We start from the raw sequence: 16388 nt of genomic DNA, 5'->3' as shown, positions 1-16388 counted from the left end.
TCATTTTGAAGAGGTGAGTGTAACTTGGGTCGTTTTCTGGCACTACAATTTACAGATGGTACCTAAACACTTCACATGCAGAGTCTAGGTAAAGGTTCATCGGTGTTCCTTACACTCCTCACATGTGTCAGTAGACACCACGAGGCAGCTAAGCACAGAGAAACCTCTAGTGCCCACTAATGTGCAGCAGCAAAAGGAACTCAGACAGGCACGTGTTGAAAAGAGTGAAAAAACGCTGTTGTAATGTAAGATTTATTCAGTGGAAACCGATTGATTTTATCTACATGGGCAGGTCGCCAGAGACACACACAGACTGACCTGTTAAATGTCAGACAAACCAATACGGCCAATAAAAAAGTTGAGTCGCTACTGAAAGATTTTTGGTCGCAAGCGGATATATATATATATATATATTGATTTCTATCTGGCATAAAACTTAAACTTGTCAAACCAAAATTGTTAACCGAGAATGGCCCGTTGCAGCCCTGCACAGAATATACAACATTACTGTAGCATGTTTTGTCTGGGGTAGTGTCACAGACAAAGGGATTGGTTGATTTACAGAACATTTTAAAAGTGCCAGGAAGGCACAGAAACAAGCACAACCCAACCAACCTAAGATCTTTAACAAATACATCACAGCAGCATACTTAAAAAACAAACAAACAAGTGTTTAGTGAAACATGATGGAACAAAAAGCTTCATCAGATCTGTTGGAAACACAGGCTGACATTTCAGTTCAGTGGAAAATTCAGAGAGGAAATAACTTCTCCAGGAACAAATATGTTTAAATACCAACTAGAAAAGCACTCGGAGAGCGCATATCTCCGCCATGCCGTTTGGCTGTGTGTGTGTGTGTGTGTGTGTCTGTTAACAGCATAACTCAAAAAGTCATGGACGGATTCTGTCCAATTGGACGGATCTCTGTCCAATTGAGAGATGGCCTGGCGGCCATCTCTCAATTGTCCTTCGACCTTCAAAAAATTCCTGGATCCAGACGGTGATTTGGATCACCTCCAAAATCTAATCGATTGTTACTTTTGCTCTTCCGGACATCCTGTAAAAATTTGGTGAAAATCCGTCCATGACTTTTTGAGTTATGCTGTTAACAGACAAACAGACACACACACAGACACACACACAGACACACACACAGACACACACACACACACACACACACACACACACACACACACACACACACACACACACACACACACACAAACAAACTCGGGTGATTACATAACCTCCTGGCGGAGGTAAATATCTGTTCTGCATCAATAAATCCAGCTGTGCAAGTTTCATTAACAATTAAAACAAAGATGTCTTGAACTCCTTATAGCCCTCATCTAAATTTGAAAGGACAAGCTTTTCCTTTCTGGCTCCTTTGTAACTTTGGATTGGTGGTGAGAGATGGTAAAAGAGATTTATTAAAAGTTAGGGCAACATGGGGCTATTAACAGATTATTGCACTTGCAATGTTCTGGAGGAAACCCAAATCCCAAAGCTCATCATGTGCCAAGCCTTTATCTCTCCCTGAGAGTAAGCCTCATTATTTTGATAGATTTGTGACCGCTGAAGCAGTCGTTGCCTCTAAAAGGCCCATAAAAGAACATGAATTACTCCAAGCTATCAAAAGTCACTTGAGTTGTGTTGTAGTAACAGCACAGGTAATAGGTGGTATGAACTCTTCCACAAATGAATGTCTGCGGTTTGGAGCAGCAGCAGCAGGCATTACATAAGTGCAGCCACAAATTATACAAATGGTGCAATAAAAACAAAAAGAGAAAGGCATTTAGATTATGCTGGTTTCTTCTGATGGAAAGCTAAGTTTATACTGGTGTTGCATTCATAAAGAATCTTATAAAAGAATCTTGAAATGATCATAATACTATGCAAGTCTGCTTTGTACACCTTCGGCCATATATTGAAAAGGAATCATATTTAAGCAAAAATAAGTTCAGTTACTAAAGTTTTCACCTTTCAAACTGATCTTTAAATGTTGTGCATCTGTCCATTTGTAGGTTGGACTAATTCCAACCAAGCATTTTGCACTGAACTGAAATTTGGTGCTAAATATTTGTCAGCATTTATGAGAATAGCTTGAACTGGCATGGGATTTATGAGGCCAACAAAGACTTTTATGTAATACCAGTTTATTGGCACATTCCATACTAACAATCTGGGTGGAAACATCAGTGACCAAGACGCATACTGACTGGGGCATTTCTCAGTGAGTTCCCTACGCTTCACCATTTTGAACAGGAGTGAAACTGCATTCAGCTGAATTCATGTTTTTAAACCTTAATTTGAGTCAGCAAACCAGAATTCTTTGAGAAGTCAGAAACTAGTCAAGAAAAACATACAATCACTGAAACTATTTTTTCTGTTCATGAATGCAAGCCCATCACTGTAATTTGGCTTTCCAGTCACAAAATAATCACGTGTTTTACTATTTTTTCTGCTATTTTTAACAGTAAATTTGAAAACTCAGAGAACAACAATAATTATATTTAAGCATTAAAGATACCATTTTGATTAAGGAGCTTGCACATGCTGGTGGACTAACCATTACAGAAATACAAAAAAAAAACATTTTGGGAATCAGCAATACTGTTAATTTAGGGCAGCAGTGGCAAACACCATACACTGGGTGATGGTCTCATGAATTTGCTAAGCACTGTATACCACACTGCACATGAGAAAAATGTGTGTGTTCTTTGAATGAAATGAAACGGCTATTTGTCAAACCTTACCTAACCATGTGGTATATCAGGATATATATTTCTATATAAACATTCTCATTTGATGCAACAACATTGTCCCTTGTGTTTGCAGAGTTTTATTTAAAGTGCAGCGTGCACTCAAATAAATCTAAAAGGTGAACTCATTTTAGCTTATAGTCTCTGTCAAATGGCCCTACATGCTAGATAACTGTAAGCAATGAATCAAGGACTCACTTTCACAGTGGTGCGAGGAGCCCGGATGAGGTTGTCTCTGTTAGCTCCATCTGCAAATCGTCCAGTATCCTCCAGAAACCTGTAATCTACAGTGGAGGCCAAGAACAAACAGTGAACACACAAAGTAAAAGAGAATAATGAATTTTTATAATGCAGTCATTGATAAAATGCCCTAAAATCCAAGATAAACAACGTTTTAGTTAAAACACAGACAAAAATCTTCCCCAGTATATCAGTGAAGGAAAGGAGAAGCTCACCGCTGAGAAGTGTCATTTCATCAAAGTGTGACAGGGTCACAAATGCAGTTTTATTTCTCACTCCACTGCATCCTGAATCTTCTTTGTGTTTCTTCACACACAGCAAGCTGAAAAAATACGCATGGACACAATATGTTACATGATGCTTCAATTCTTTCAAGAAAATATGATTTGATGCCATTTCAGCTCATTCAAAATGCACAAAGAAAAGCTAAAAAGATGCCAAAACAAGAGAAGTACTCAGAATGACGTCAAACACACAGATGACATTACACCCACCAACATGGTGACATTTTAACCTCGGAGCAGACCTACTCAGGAATTTTCAGGGAAGGTCATAAATTACACAAGGATCACCTTTTTAGATTTTGGCAGCAATGTAGCTTATAGTCTGGATTTGTTAAAGATTCCTCATTGTGAGATGTTGCGGCCAGCATGGCGTCACCGTAACCATGACAACAACTGAAAGCTGTGTCAGTTGCCTGCATCTATTCATTCGACCCACTATATATTTGGTAACACTGCAAAACGTACGCATGCAGAACACATGTCTGTGCTCATGCAAGGTTCTTTTTTTGTTTGTTTAGTTAGTTTGTGGGTCGATCTATATTAAATGGCCAGACTCTACAGTGCCTTGTGAAAGTATTCGGCCCCCTTGAACTTTTCAACCTTTCGCCACATTTCAGGCTTCAAACATAAAGATATAAAATTGTAATTTTTTGTCAAGAATCAACAACAATTGGGACACAATCATGAAGTGGAATGAAATTTATTGGATATTTTGTACTTTTTTAACAAATAAAAAACTGAAAAGTGGGGTGTGCAGTATTATTTGGCCCCTTTACTTTCAGTGCAGCAAACTCACTCCAGAAGTTCAGTGAGGATCTCTGAATGATCCAATGTTGTCCTAAATGACTGATGATGATAAATAGAATCCACCTGTGTGTAATCAAGTCTCCGTATAAATGCACCTGCTCTGTGATAGTCTCAGGGTTCTGTTTAAAGTGCAGAGAGCATCATGAAGACCAAGGAACACACCAGGCAGGTCCGAGATACTGTAGTGGAGAAGTTTAAAGCCGGATTTGGATACAAAAAGATTTCCCAAGCTTTAAACATCTCAAGGAGCACTGTGCAAGCAATCATATTGAAATGGAAGGAGTATCAGACCACTGCAAATCTACCAAGACCCGGCCGTCCCTCTAAACTTTCACCTCGAACAAGGAGAAGACTGATCAGAGATGCAGCCAAGAGGCCCATGATCACTCTGGATGAACTGCAGAGGTCTACAGCTGAGGTGGGAGAGTCTGTCCATAGGACAACAATCAGTCGTACACTGCACAAATCTGGCCTTTATGGAAGAGTGGCAAGAAGAAAGCCATTTCTCAAAGATATCCATAAAAAGTCTCATTTAAAGTTTGCCACAAGCCACCTGGGAGACACACCAAACATGTGGAAGAAGGTGCTCTGGTCAGATGAAACCAAAATCGAACTTTTTGGCCACAATGCAAAACGATATGTTTGGCGTAAAAGCAACACAGCTCATCACCCTGAACACACCATCCCCACTGTCAAACATGGTGGTGGCAGCCTCATGGTTTGGGCCTGCTTTTCTTCAGCAGGGACAGGGAAGATGGTTAAAATTGATGGGAAGGTGAATGGAGCCAAATACAGGAGCATTCTGGAAGAAAACCTATTGGAGTCTGCAAAAGACCTGAGACTGGGACGGAGATTTATCTTCCAACAGGACAATGATCCAAAACATAAAGCCAAATCTACAATGGAATGGTTCACAAATAAACGTATCCAGGTGTTAGAATGACCAAGTCAAAGTCCAGACCTGAATCCAATCGAGAATCTGTGGGCAGAGCTGAAGACTGCTGTTCACAAACGCTCTCCATCCAACCTCACTGAGCTCGAGCTGTTTTGCAAGGAAGAATGGGCAAGAATTTCAGTCTCGATGTGCAAAACTGATAGAGACATACCCCAAGCGACTTGCAGCTGTAATTGCAGCAAAAGGTGGCGCTACAAAGTATTAATGCAAGGGGGCCGAATAATATTGCACACCCCACTTTTCAGGTTTTTATTTGTTAAAAAAGTTTAAAATATCCAATAAATTTCATTCCACTTCACGATTGTGTCCCACTTGTTGTTGAGTCTTGACAAAAAATTAAAATTTTATATCTTTATGCTTGAAGCCTGAAATGTGGCGAAAGGTTGAAAAGTTCAAGGGGGCCAAATACTTTCACAAGGCACTGTATGTTGCTGTGATTTCTGAATATACAAATTGAGGAATGAACAGTCTTGGCGGAGTACTGTGCTCTCTGAGTACTTTTCTTTTATTACATGATTTCATTAGTTGTCCACATTCATCAGAGTATTCTGTACTCATGAGTTTGACCAAACATGATCTTCATTTTGATCTCAACCACACATCTGCAAACACTCCTAACTGTGTCTTGTATGTTAGCAACATTGTATTGTTGACAAAATCAGAAAGATGAATAAACACCTTCCAAAAAAACTCAACTCTTGTGGTAGTTTTGGCCACAGTAGATGAATCCAGAACCATATTTTGCCATGACAACACAAACAGAGAGATAGACTGACAGACTCAAGATGAAAACAACACTAGCCATGTTGTTTTGACATGTAAAAATGCAATTACACCTGACTAATTTGGACAAATAACTAATAGCACCGGTGGACACACATTTATATTCGTATTTCCTTCCTTATCTACAGTGGACATCTTCATTCCAGAGAGATTCAATATCTGTGTTGGGAAGAACGATTCAGAGAAAACTATCTGATCTCATCCATCAACTATAAGCCCAGATATGAACATAGAACGATAAGAAGCTGATCGTATTTATTTTCCTCTTCCTCTACAATACTAACTGAAACTCTACTGCTTTCACTCTGTTTTTACTTGAAGCAACTGCGAAAGCAGCACTGAACAACAAGCGATGAAGGAGATTTCAAACAAACTTAATTATCATTTTCAATTTAGGACAGATGTTGCTATTGTAACACTAGATAAAGGCCTTAAAATGAAATATTGTCTTAAATTAACACTCTGGGTAAGTTCATAGTTTTGTTTGGAAATGGTAAAAAAAATCAAACATTTATTTAAAACGACTTGCATACATTCAAGAGCTTTTCCTATTTTGCGGCCATTAGAACACCATTGCATATGTATGTCTGCACCTGCCAGTGGGCAACAATAACATGCTAATCTGATGAAGAGGGAGAAAAAACAACATTATGTGCATTTATCAGTACTGGCTGTCGGCCAGGATGTGTTGGATCCCACCGAGTGCCTCTCCTCTTTTTAAGGATTTAGAATCCTCACATCTGTGCCTTTTCTCAGTAAATGTATGACACTTGCACTAAATGATAGTCAGGAATATAAACGTTTGGACATTGACACAATTTTCAGCTCTGTACACTACCACAATGGATTTGAAATGAAACAATAGATGTGCTTAAAGTGCAGACTTTCAGCTTTAATTTGAGGACATCCTCCTTTTTTGAGGGACCAAAAGTAATTGGACAAGTGGCTGCTCAGCTGTTCCATGGACTGGCATGTGTTATTCCCTCATTATTTCATTTATAAAAAAGGTCTCGAGTTCATTTCAAGTGTGGTAGTTTTATCTGGAATTTGGTGTGTCAATGTCCAAATATTTATGGATCTGACTGTGTGTGTATGTAGTGGATGCTCTTTAGAAATAGTTCAGATTAGGCTGCATACTGCATACAATGTCTGCTTTGTTAGAAATTGTTTGTGTTTTAGTTCAAAAGTAATGATAGTTAGCTATATTAGCAATTTGAGTCACAGCAGTCCTGTAATTTTTAATGTGAACAATAAAAATTGTGGAACAGTGGTAGCTGAGAGGACTGTTGTGACTCAAAATGATCAGCTGACTCTGAACTACCTCCTAGTCAGCCCGAATGTAGAGCAGAATACACTGAAATACACTAATGTGTAAACACCCTTGGTGTCTGACTTGTATTCGATTCTGAATTGTGATTTTTTTTTCTTTCTGAAAAGAGCTACAGACAGATAAACTAACTGTGGGCAAAATGACTTATTTCACCGCCTCTGTAGGTTATATCAAAATAAAAGTCAAGAATAACACTGACATAATTAGTTCATCAAGTTTAATTACGTATCTTGTTTGTATCTGGTTTCATCTAGTAAATCTATCTGTTAGAATAATAATATACATCTCAGGGATGTGTGTGTACTTTAAATTATGTTTTTTTGTCTTCTGTTACTGGATTCCTAGTAAAACGCCATCTCATTTTGCCTGCACTATGGTTGTATGTACTTCTAATGAAAAAAAAGATTGATTTATTTGATTATAAACACACACAGTTATGCATATGGTACCAAATGTATTTTTTTGTAGTGTAGTGAGCACAGTTTGCTGAGACCACTTCTGTATTTCACTTAAGCAAGATTCTATGTGGAAAAGTCAAACTCGTGATAGACTGTTTAACATAGTGGTATTGCTAATTTTATAAGTAACACATACAAATACTTTTTTAACAACGGGCTACCTGCATGCTCAACAGACTTTGATGTCCTGAAGTAAAATATTATCGACTCCAATATTAGAAACACGCGCACACACAAAAAAACATCCTGGGTTTTAATCCGAGCTCAAAAAGGTCCATTTTCAGACTCCTGCTGAGAGACAGGTATTTGACCTGAGTCAGACAGAGACTGTATCTGTAGAAACTATGCAAAAGGAATGCAGACTGATGCCCAGATCCACAGGCAACAATGAGAGAAGGGAAAGGACATTCACCGGTGCTTTTTGATAACTCCTAATGAAAGTTTCAGAGATGACCTTTACTGTGTCATTTACTACTTGAAGGTTAAGTTGTAAATCCTTCAGCATCTATTGAATTTGAGGAGTAGGCCACGGATTGGAAAGGTTTCCAGTGGCATGTTGTTGCTGGCCATGAGTCAAAGTAAAGTTCAGCACGCAAAAACAAAACCACAACCAAGAGTCAATCATAAATATGTCCATGAATGCAAAGCCAGAAAATTATTTAAAGCTATATGTGTCGTTACATAATAGTGACAATAATAGTCATAACAGTCATTATACCTACATTCAGAAAAATCCAAACTATTTCGTAGTTTTCAGAAATGATAAAATATCTACTCTCTAACAGAAATATGTGCAATTTCAACACTGTGAAGAACAATTATTTGTTTCTGATGGCACTAAAGGTTTGGTTTCTTTGTTTTAAAATCTACACTGCCCTGCTATAATCCTGCAAAGGGGCTTAGTGAAAGTTGCAAACAAGTGATTCAAGATATTTGTGATTTTTTGTGTTCGCATAGAGTAAACTACTTGAGCTGGACTTAAATGTGGTTAAACCTCACTTGTTCTGCTTGCTTTATGACCACTAAACTGTTCAATACACACAGATTCACTGACAGTATGTAAAATTAAATTCACTCACTGCAATTTGACACACATGGGAAGACGAAGCGCTTTGGGATGATTGTTTCAAACAAATCAGTCTAGGTTCAGCTAAAGTCGTTTGTTTTTCCCCATGAAATGCAAGTTTTACAACAACATGGCACATTTTTTATTCTATTATAACAATGCACCCCCAGTGCTCCCTGCCAACTTAAAGAACTGAAATAAGTAACAATTATGTACATGTTTGTTGAGCACCAGACATAGCCTAAATGTATTACTGGAGTTGCAGTAACTTCACAGAAAGGTCGTTTTCCTTGGCGTTGGCAGTTAAAATGCTTGTTTGTCTATATGAGCAAAAGATGATTCAACAGAATTAAAATGTATCAATAAAATAACAGGAGTTGATTGATTATTGGTCCGACTGATAAGTAGAAGTGATATTCAGAATTGTCAGACAATCAGCATTATTGTTCCTTTTGAAAAACTCCAGACAAAAAAAACAATTAATTAAAAACGTTTCTACTTTGTCCGTAGTTACCACTCTGGTATTGGTATGTTAAAGACCACACAATACCCCAAAAACAATAACACCTGATACGGTCTTCAGTGGCAAACAGAAGTAGAACAGCGCTGGTAACTTCATTTATTACTTATAATATACACTGGCTGGCCAAAAAAGAAATTGCACATTCTAATATTTCAATGGACCACCTTTAGCTTCGAGTACGGCACTCATTCGCTGTGGCATCGTTTTAATAAGCATCTGCAACGTCACAACATTTGTTTCTTTCCAGAGATATATTAATCGCTTCACCAGGATCTTGCATTGATGATGGGAGAGGCTTCTCCAGCACATCCCAAAGATTCTCAGTGGGCCTGAGGTCTGGACTCTGTGGAGGTCAATCCATGTGTGAAAATGACGTCTCATGCTCCCTGATCCACTCATTCTCAATGTGAGCCCCATGAATCCTGACATCTTCATCTTGGAACATGTCCATGCCATTAGGAAAAAAAACTAATTTGATGGAAAGACCTGGTCATTCAGTATATTCAGGTAGTCAGCTGACCTCATTCGTTTGGAAACAAATTGTTGCTGAACCTGACCAACCCCAGATCATAACTCTAACCCCCACTTATAGGCACTAGACATGATGAGAGCATCACTTCATCCGCCTCTCTTCTTACCCTGATGCCCCCATCACTTTGAAACAGGGTAAATCTGGACTCATCAGACCACATTTCTTCCTCGAGGATGATGGTTCACCACTGTCCTTCCAAGTTTCAATAATGCGTTGGACGGTTCTTAACCTGATTTTAGCAGTTTAAGAAATCTCCTTAGTTGTTTTCATTGCTTGATGCAGGACAATAATTTGACCCTCCTGAGAAAGAATAACATCCTTTCCATGACCACGATGGTTGTTGGAAGACAGGATATGTCTTCTAACTCAGTAATTTAAAAAAATGAGAAGCTCCTCACTGCATCAGCCAGCTGTTGCAGCTGAAACGTATTCATCACTGCAGTAATTATCCAGTGGAAGGCTCTTACCTATTTGCTTAGTTAAATCCAAGGCAGTGTATATCATCCTCAAGACAGATACAGGATCGATCAGGATCTGACAACAAGTCACACTGTGTTTGAGCTTATAAGCTGCAGTTAAATCATTTATAAATAGTGGCCATCCTCTGGTTTAATCCTGAGCTCAGTCACAGCTGTCGGGATATTCTTATTTTACTGTTGGTGAGGTGGTAGTTTGATTATCATTACACAAGCACAAAATATTAAGTGATGAGAGAAATCATAAATTAACAAGGTTATTAGTTATTTGACCAGTTTGATCAACCTTCTACAAGATCAGAGTTAGAGTTTTATCAAGGCATTCATATATATTATAAATCACTTGATATACTATCCACTCTGAAGTGAATTATATATTGTGGGTGTCAGTATGCTGTCGAGAAGTTACCCATGTCTGAATGTAAAAATCCATTACTTTATCAGGTGACGAAGAAGCCAGCAGCATTACATATCCCATGTCTGTAAAGACATTCTGACTAAAGGATGGTTTTCCTCCTTAGACTCTCATTTAAAAGGTTTGGGAGGCTGCAGAGTTGAAAGCATTCAGTATTTCACAATTTTAAAAAAAGAAAGTGAAATAACGGTAAACAGATTATGACTGACTATTGTTCACCACACAGCAATTTAAGTACTTTACGTTGAAGTATAATAATCTTACCCGCAAGAATGTGTGAGGCAGGCAGGACACTTGTACTTGGCCTCCTCTGATCCACAAACACCACAGCTGCAGGACAGACATGATGTCAGCAGGAAGCACAAAACTAAGCAACTAAACTGAGATAAACAGTGAAGATGATCAATCAAATCAACAGCTGTCTTGACTGATACACAACTCTGCTAATATATGTTCAACATCAGACTAAATTGAGGTATAGGGGCCTCATTTACAATGAGACCGAGTAAGAAAAGCTGTAGACACACACACAAACTATGGCAACATGAAGACTATTATAAAGTTAAGTTAGCAACGTTATAAAATTAATTAGAGCATTTGACAAATTAATTTAATAAAGCAAAGGCAGCTGGGAGGGAAAATTTGAAACTGTCAGCAATTACAACAGCCAATTTTCTAGAGATGAATCATATAAAAAGGTTACAGTTGAGGAGCAGCTAATAGAAATAAAACGGTTATGTAGTTTGGTGTTGTTGTTGTTACCTGAAGCTAGCTAACCGAGGTGAAATTGGTTTTATATTCGACATTCGCTTGTTTTTTCCGTTTCTAGCCTTAATAGCCTCGCGAAAACCGCACCAATTCCAGCCAGGTTGGTATTATTTTGTACAGTTAAGTCAGAGAGACATTTCACTGTTGCCATCAACTCACCAACCACAATGATTGTGGCGAAAACTAAAAGGATCAACGCTGAATGTCCGTCGGAGTTCCGTGCGGCAGCCGGAGCGTTTAGGGACCGTCGCAAAATTGCAATCGGTGATTTTTCTGTTTGGACAATCAAGGAGAAAAAAAACCCCATACAAATACTGTCTGTTTAAGTTTATTATACATCTTTCACAAGCATTATCTAGAAGAAAATGCATTTAAAAACACCTCACAAAGAAGAAGTGTTCAGTCAACAAGAGTTATTTCTATTTCCATTTTTGGAAATTGCTCTCAGAGATTCCAGCCGACCAACCACAAAATATTTGTCATGTGTTCTGCTGTTCTTTTACGACCATTATGTCCAACAGATAAAACATTTCAATATATACCAGAAAAAATGCATGTCCATTGAGTGTGATATAAATATTTCTCCAATTTATTTTGGAATAACTTGACCTACCGACACCATTCAACTTGTTATGTGTTGTTAAGGCCAACATTGATCTTTCACAACCATTATCTGTAAGAAAATCTGCTGAAAATATTCTCAAAATTATAAGTAATAATTGTGTATATTTTAGACATATTACTTAGTTTTATTTAGAAATAGCTCACAGGAAACTTGACTTACAAACACCATTCAACTTGTTATCTGTTGTTAAGGTCAACATTGATCTTTCACAACCATTATCTCTTAGAAAATCTGCTAAAAATATTCCAAGAGCTATTAGTAATCATTGAGCATATTTTACACATATTACTTAGTTTTATTTTGAAATAGCTCACAGGACACTTGACCTACCGACACCATTCAACTTGTTATGTGTTGTTAAGGCCAACATTGATCTTTCACAACCATTATCTCTTAGAAAATCTGCTGAAAATATTCTCAAAATTATAAGTAATAATTGTGTATATTTTAGACATATTACTTAGTTTTATTTAGAAATAGCTCACAGGAAACTTGACTTACAAACACCATTCAACTTGTTATCTGTTGTTAAGGTCAACATTGATCTTTCACAACCATTATCTCTTAGAAAATCTGCTAAAAATATTCCAAGAGCTATTAGTGATGTTTGTGTATATTTTACGCATATTACTTTTATTTTGAAATAGCTCACAGGAAACTTGACCTACAAACACCATTCAACTTGTTATGTGTTGTTAAGGCCAACATTGATCTTTCACAACCATTATCTCTTAGAAAATCTGCTAAAAATATTCCAAGAGCTATTAGTGATGTTTGTGTATATTTTACGCATATTACTTAGTTTTATTTTGAAATAGCTCACAGGACACTTCACCTACCGACACCAGTCAATTTGTTATGTGTTGTTAAGGTCAACATTGATCTTTCACAACCATTATCTCTTAGAAAATCTGCTAAAAATATTCCCGAAACTATAAATAATAATTGTGTATATTTTAGACATATTACTTAAGTTTTATTTAGAAATAGCTCACAGGACACTTCACCTACCGACACCATTCAACTTGTTATGTGTTGTTAAGGCCAACATTGATCTTTCACAACCATTATCTCTTAGAAAATCTGCTGAAAATATTCTCAAAATTATAAGTAATAATTGTGTATATTTTAGACATATTACTTAGTTTTATTTAGAAATAGCTCACAGGAAACTTGACTTACAAACACCATTCAACTTGTTATCTGTTGTTAAGGTCAACATTGATCTTTCACAACCATTATCTCTTAGAAAATCTGCTAAAAATATTCCAAGAGCTATTAGTAATCATTGAGCATATTTTACACATATTACTTAGTTTTATTTTGAAATAGCTCACAGGACACTTGACCTACCGACACCATTCAACTTGTTATGTGTTGTTAAGGCCAACATTGATCTTTCACAACCATTATCTCTTAGAAAATCTGCTAAAAATATTCCAAGAGCTATTAGTGATGTTTGTGTATATTTTACGCATATTACTTTTATTTTGAAATAGCTCACAGGAAACTTGACCTACAAACACCATTCAACTTGTTATGTGTTGTTAAGGCCAACATTGATCTTTCACAACCATTATCTCTTAGAAAATCTGCTAAAAATATTCCAAGAGCTATTAGTGATGTTTGTGTATATTTTACGCATATTACTTTTATTTTGAAATAGCTCACAGGAAACTTGACCTACAAACACCATTCAACTTGTTATGTGTTGTTAAGGCCAACATTGATCTTTCACAACCATTATCTCTTAGAAAATCTGCTAAAAATATTCCAAGAGCTATTAGTGATGTTTGTGTATATTTTACGCATATTACTTTTATTTTGAAATAGCTCACAGGAAACTTGACCTACAAACACCATTCAACTTGTTATGTGTTGTTAAGGCCAACATTGATCTTTCACAACCATTATCTCTTAGAAAATCTGCTAAAAATATTCCAAGAGCTATTAGTAATCATTGAGCATATTTTACACATATTACTTAGTTTTATTTAGAAATAGCTCACAGGACACTTTATGGCCCGCCCCTTCATAGCGAGAACCATAGACATAATAAAGAGTAGACGCCACATCGACCGCTACTGCCTATTGGGGCTGACGAGCGGTGGGGTCGCCATCTTGGTCCGGTCATCCGCTCCACTCAGCGCTGTTTGACAGCGCATTTAATCCATCTTAACTCTGAATATTAAACTGATTTTCACGTGTTTTTTATTTTTATTTTTTTGCTGCAAACATCATACATGTAGCCATACACGACAAATGATTCGGCATATTTCAATATTCATAGCGGGAATAATAGATAATAATAATAATAGGTAATAGAATATTCTGAAATTAAGCTCAACTGCAGACAGGTATTTTACAAACACTGTAAACACACACACACTAATATATGTTAGAGAAGCAGATAATGGCAGTAAAGTTAATTATTTTAATAATTTGAAGAGACAATATATGATTACACTATACAGCCATGGCCATAAGTTTGGACACAGCATGACTTATGTCTGTTTTGATGTCTATTACAGAACATAACTAATATTTTTTGACAGCACCAGTTTAATTAGTCAACAAATCAACAAGGGATATAATATTATCAATAAATTCCAACAACTGGAACAACTTTGTTCCCAAAACATAATATTAAAATAAAATAACAAAAAATGCATTACTTTCACAACCGAATTTGGTAAGAATAACAAAATGACACCAAACTCTTTTGATGTTTTTTTAAAATATGAAACTTAATATAGTTCTCAGGAGTTGTGTACTGTATTGTAAGTGACAATTTTGTGGTATTTTCTAAGATTCACAAGCGTCATGGTACTTGTGTCCAAACTTATGGCCATGGCTGTAAATACATATATAAACAAAATACTGACTAATGAACACATATTTCTATATAAAACAATAGATAGAAATTATATATCAGAGAAAATGAATATATATAAATCATAGATGGAGTATCAACATCATTCACATATATAATAAATAAAAGTTATATATCAGAGAAAATTATTATATAAATCACGTATAGACTGTCAATATAATTCATACATATATATTAAAAAAAGATATGTCAGAAAATTATATCTATTGTTTTATATAGAAATATGTGTTCATTAGTCAGTGTTTTGTTTATATATGTATATATGGCGTAATCATATATTGTCTCTTCAAATTATTAAAATAATTGACTTTACTGCCATTATCTGCTTCTCTAACATATATTAGTGTGTGTGTGTTTACAGTGTTTGCAAAATACCTGTCTACAGTCGAGCTTAATTTCAGAATATTCTATTACTGTTAATCCCGCTATGAATATTAAAATACGCCGAATCATTTGTCGTGTATGGCTACATGTATGACGTTTGCAGCAAAAAAATAAAAATAAAAAACGCGTGAAAATCAGTTTAATATTCAGAGTTAAGATGGATTAAATGCGCTGTCAAACAGCGCTGAGTGGAGCGGGTGACCAGACCAAGATGGCGGCCGTATTTCTTGCTGCGCAGCACCCCGAGTGGCGTCTACTCTTTATTATGTCTATGGCGAGAACGGGGAAGCATGCACTGCAGAGCGGTGATATGAGATAGAGACGAGAGGGTGGAAGGAGCGAAGATTATGGAGCACCCTGAGAAATACAAACAGTTGGTTCTTCTCACAAATGCATCATCAGACTTCAAAGGCCAAAATCTAATAAAAAATGATTGGTATATTATTGATTTGCTTGGCTATATTAGAAAACTTTGTTTCATTTTGTCAGTTGCAAGTGAAATGAATCAAATAATTATTACACCTTTGTTCTAACATGGTGATGGAAATGTAATGCTAATTTTAATGCGGAAAATATGGTGAGTCTGGCCCAAATAAGCTCCACAGGTGTCAGGTGGGTTGCAGGAAGCCTGAAAACGTTTGAGACCCCCTCTTCAGGTAGGATAGGCAGGTGACTTACAATTTTCAGTTATAAAATGAACATTGGTGTTTGCATATACTATTAGCTATGACCAGCTGACATCTAAATGATTTGCTGACAAAATAATTTTTTTTTTAAATTCCACATGTTATATAAATAATAGGAAAAGGAAAACATTGGAAAAATTGGTGAGGGCAGTGAAGAGATTACAGAAGAGAAAAGTTCTGGACTGTATGGAGCTGTCCTTATGGTTGTGTTTAATAGACTTACTGTCTGTTTGGTAGTGTTGTAATTGCTATAACATAACTGTAAAAGGCATATTTTTGGAAGGAAAAAACCACAATTTTGGTGCATTTCCCACGTGACACAACCCTTGCGGTGGCGGAAGTGGCCTGACTGATTGGAAATCTCCCGGCCTGAATTTCTTTCCCAGTCCGGCCCTGTTTCT

The 16388-nt window shown here is 36.7% G+C and overlaps 1 protein-coding gene across 1 annotated transcript in view; it reads right to left on the bottom strand.

Moving 5' to 3' along the window:
* znhit6 (zinc finger HIT-type containing 6) overlaps positions 1 to 16388 on the bottom strand; it is a 54454-nt gene that overhangs the window by 34422 nt on the left and 3644 nt on the right. The window contains exons 2-4 of the mRNA XM_022214966.2: positions 10896 to 10961; positions 3218 to 3324; positions 2961 to 3046 (exon numbers count right to left, since the gene is read on the bottom strand). Of these exons, the coding sequence (XP_022070658.2) occupies positions 2961 to 3046; positions 3218 to 3324; positions 10896 to 10961 (259 nt within the window). The remainder of the gene's footprint in view (positions 1 to 2960; positions 3047 to 3217; positions 3325 to 10895; positions 10962 to 16388) is intronic.

Source organism: Acanthochromis polyacanthus, chromosome 4 (genome assembly GCF_021347895.1).
Source record: "Acanthochromis polyacanthus isolate Apoly-LR-REF ecotype Palm Island chromosome 4, KAUST_Apoly_ChrSc, whole genome shotgun sequence".
NCBI classification, from domain to species: domain Eukaryota; kingdom Metazoa; phylum Chordata; class Actinopteri; family Pomacentridae; genus Acanthochromis; species Acanthochromis polyacanthus.
Note: the sequence above shows the minus strand (reverse complement) of the source record. Positions and strands in the feature narration are given on the sequence as shown.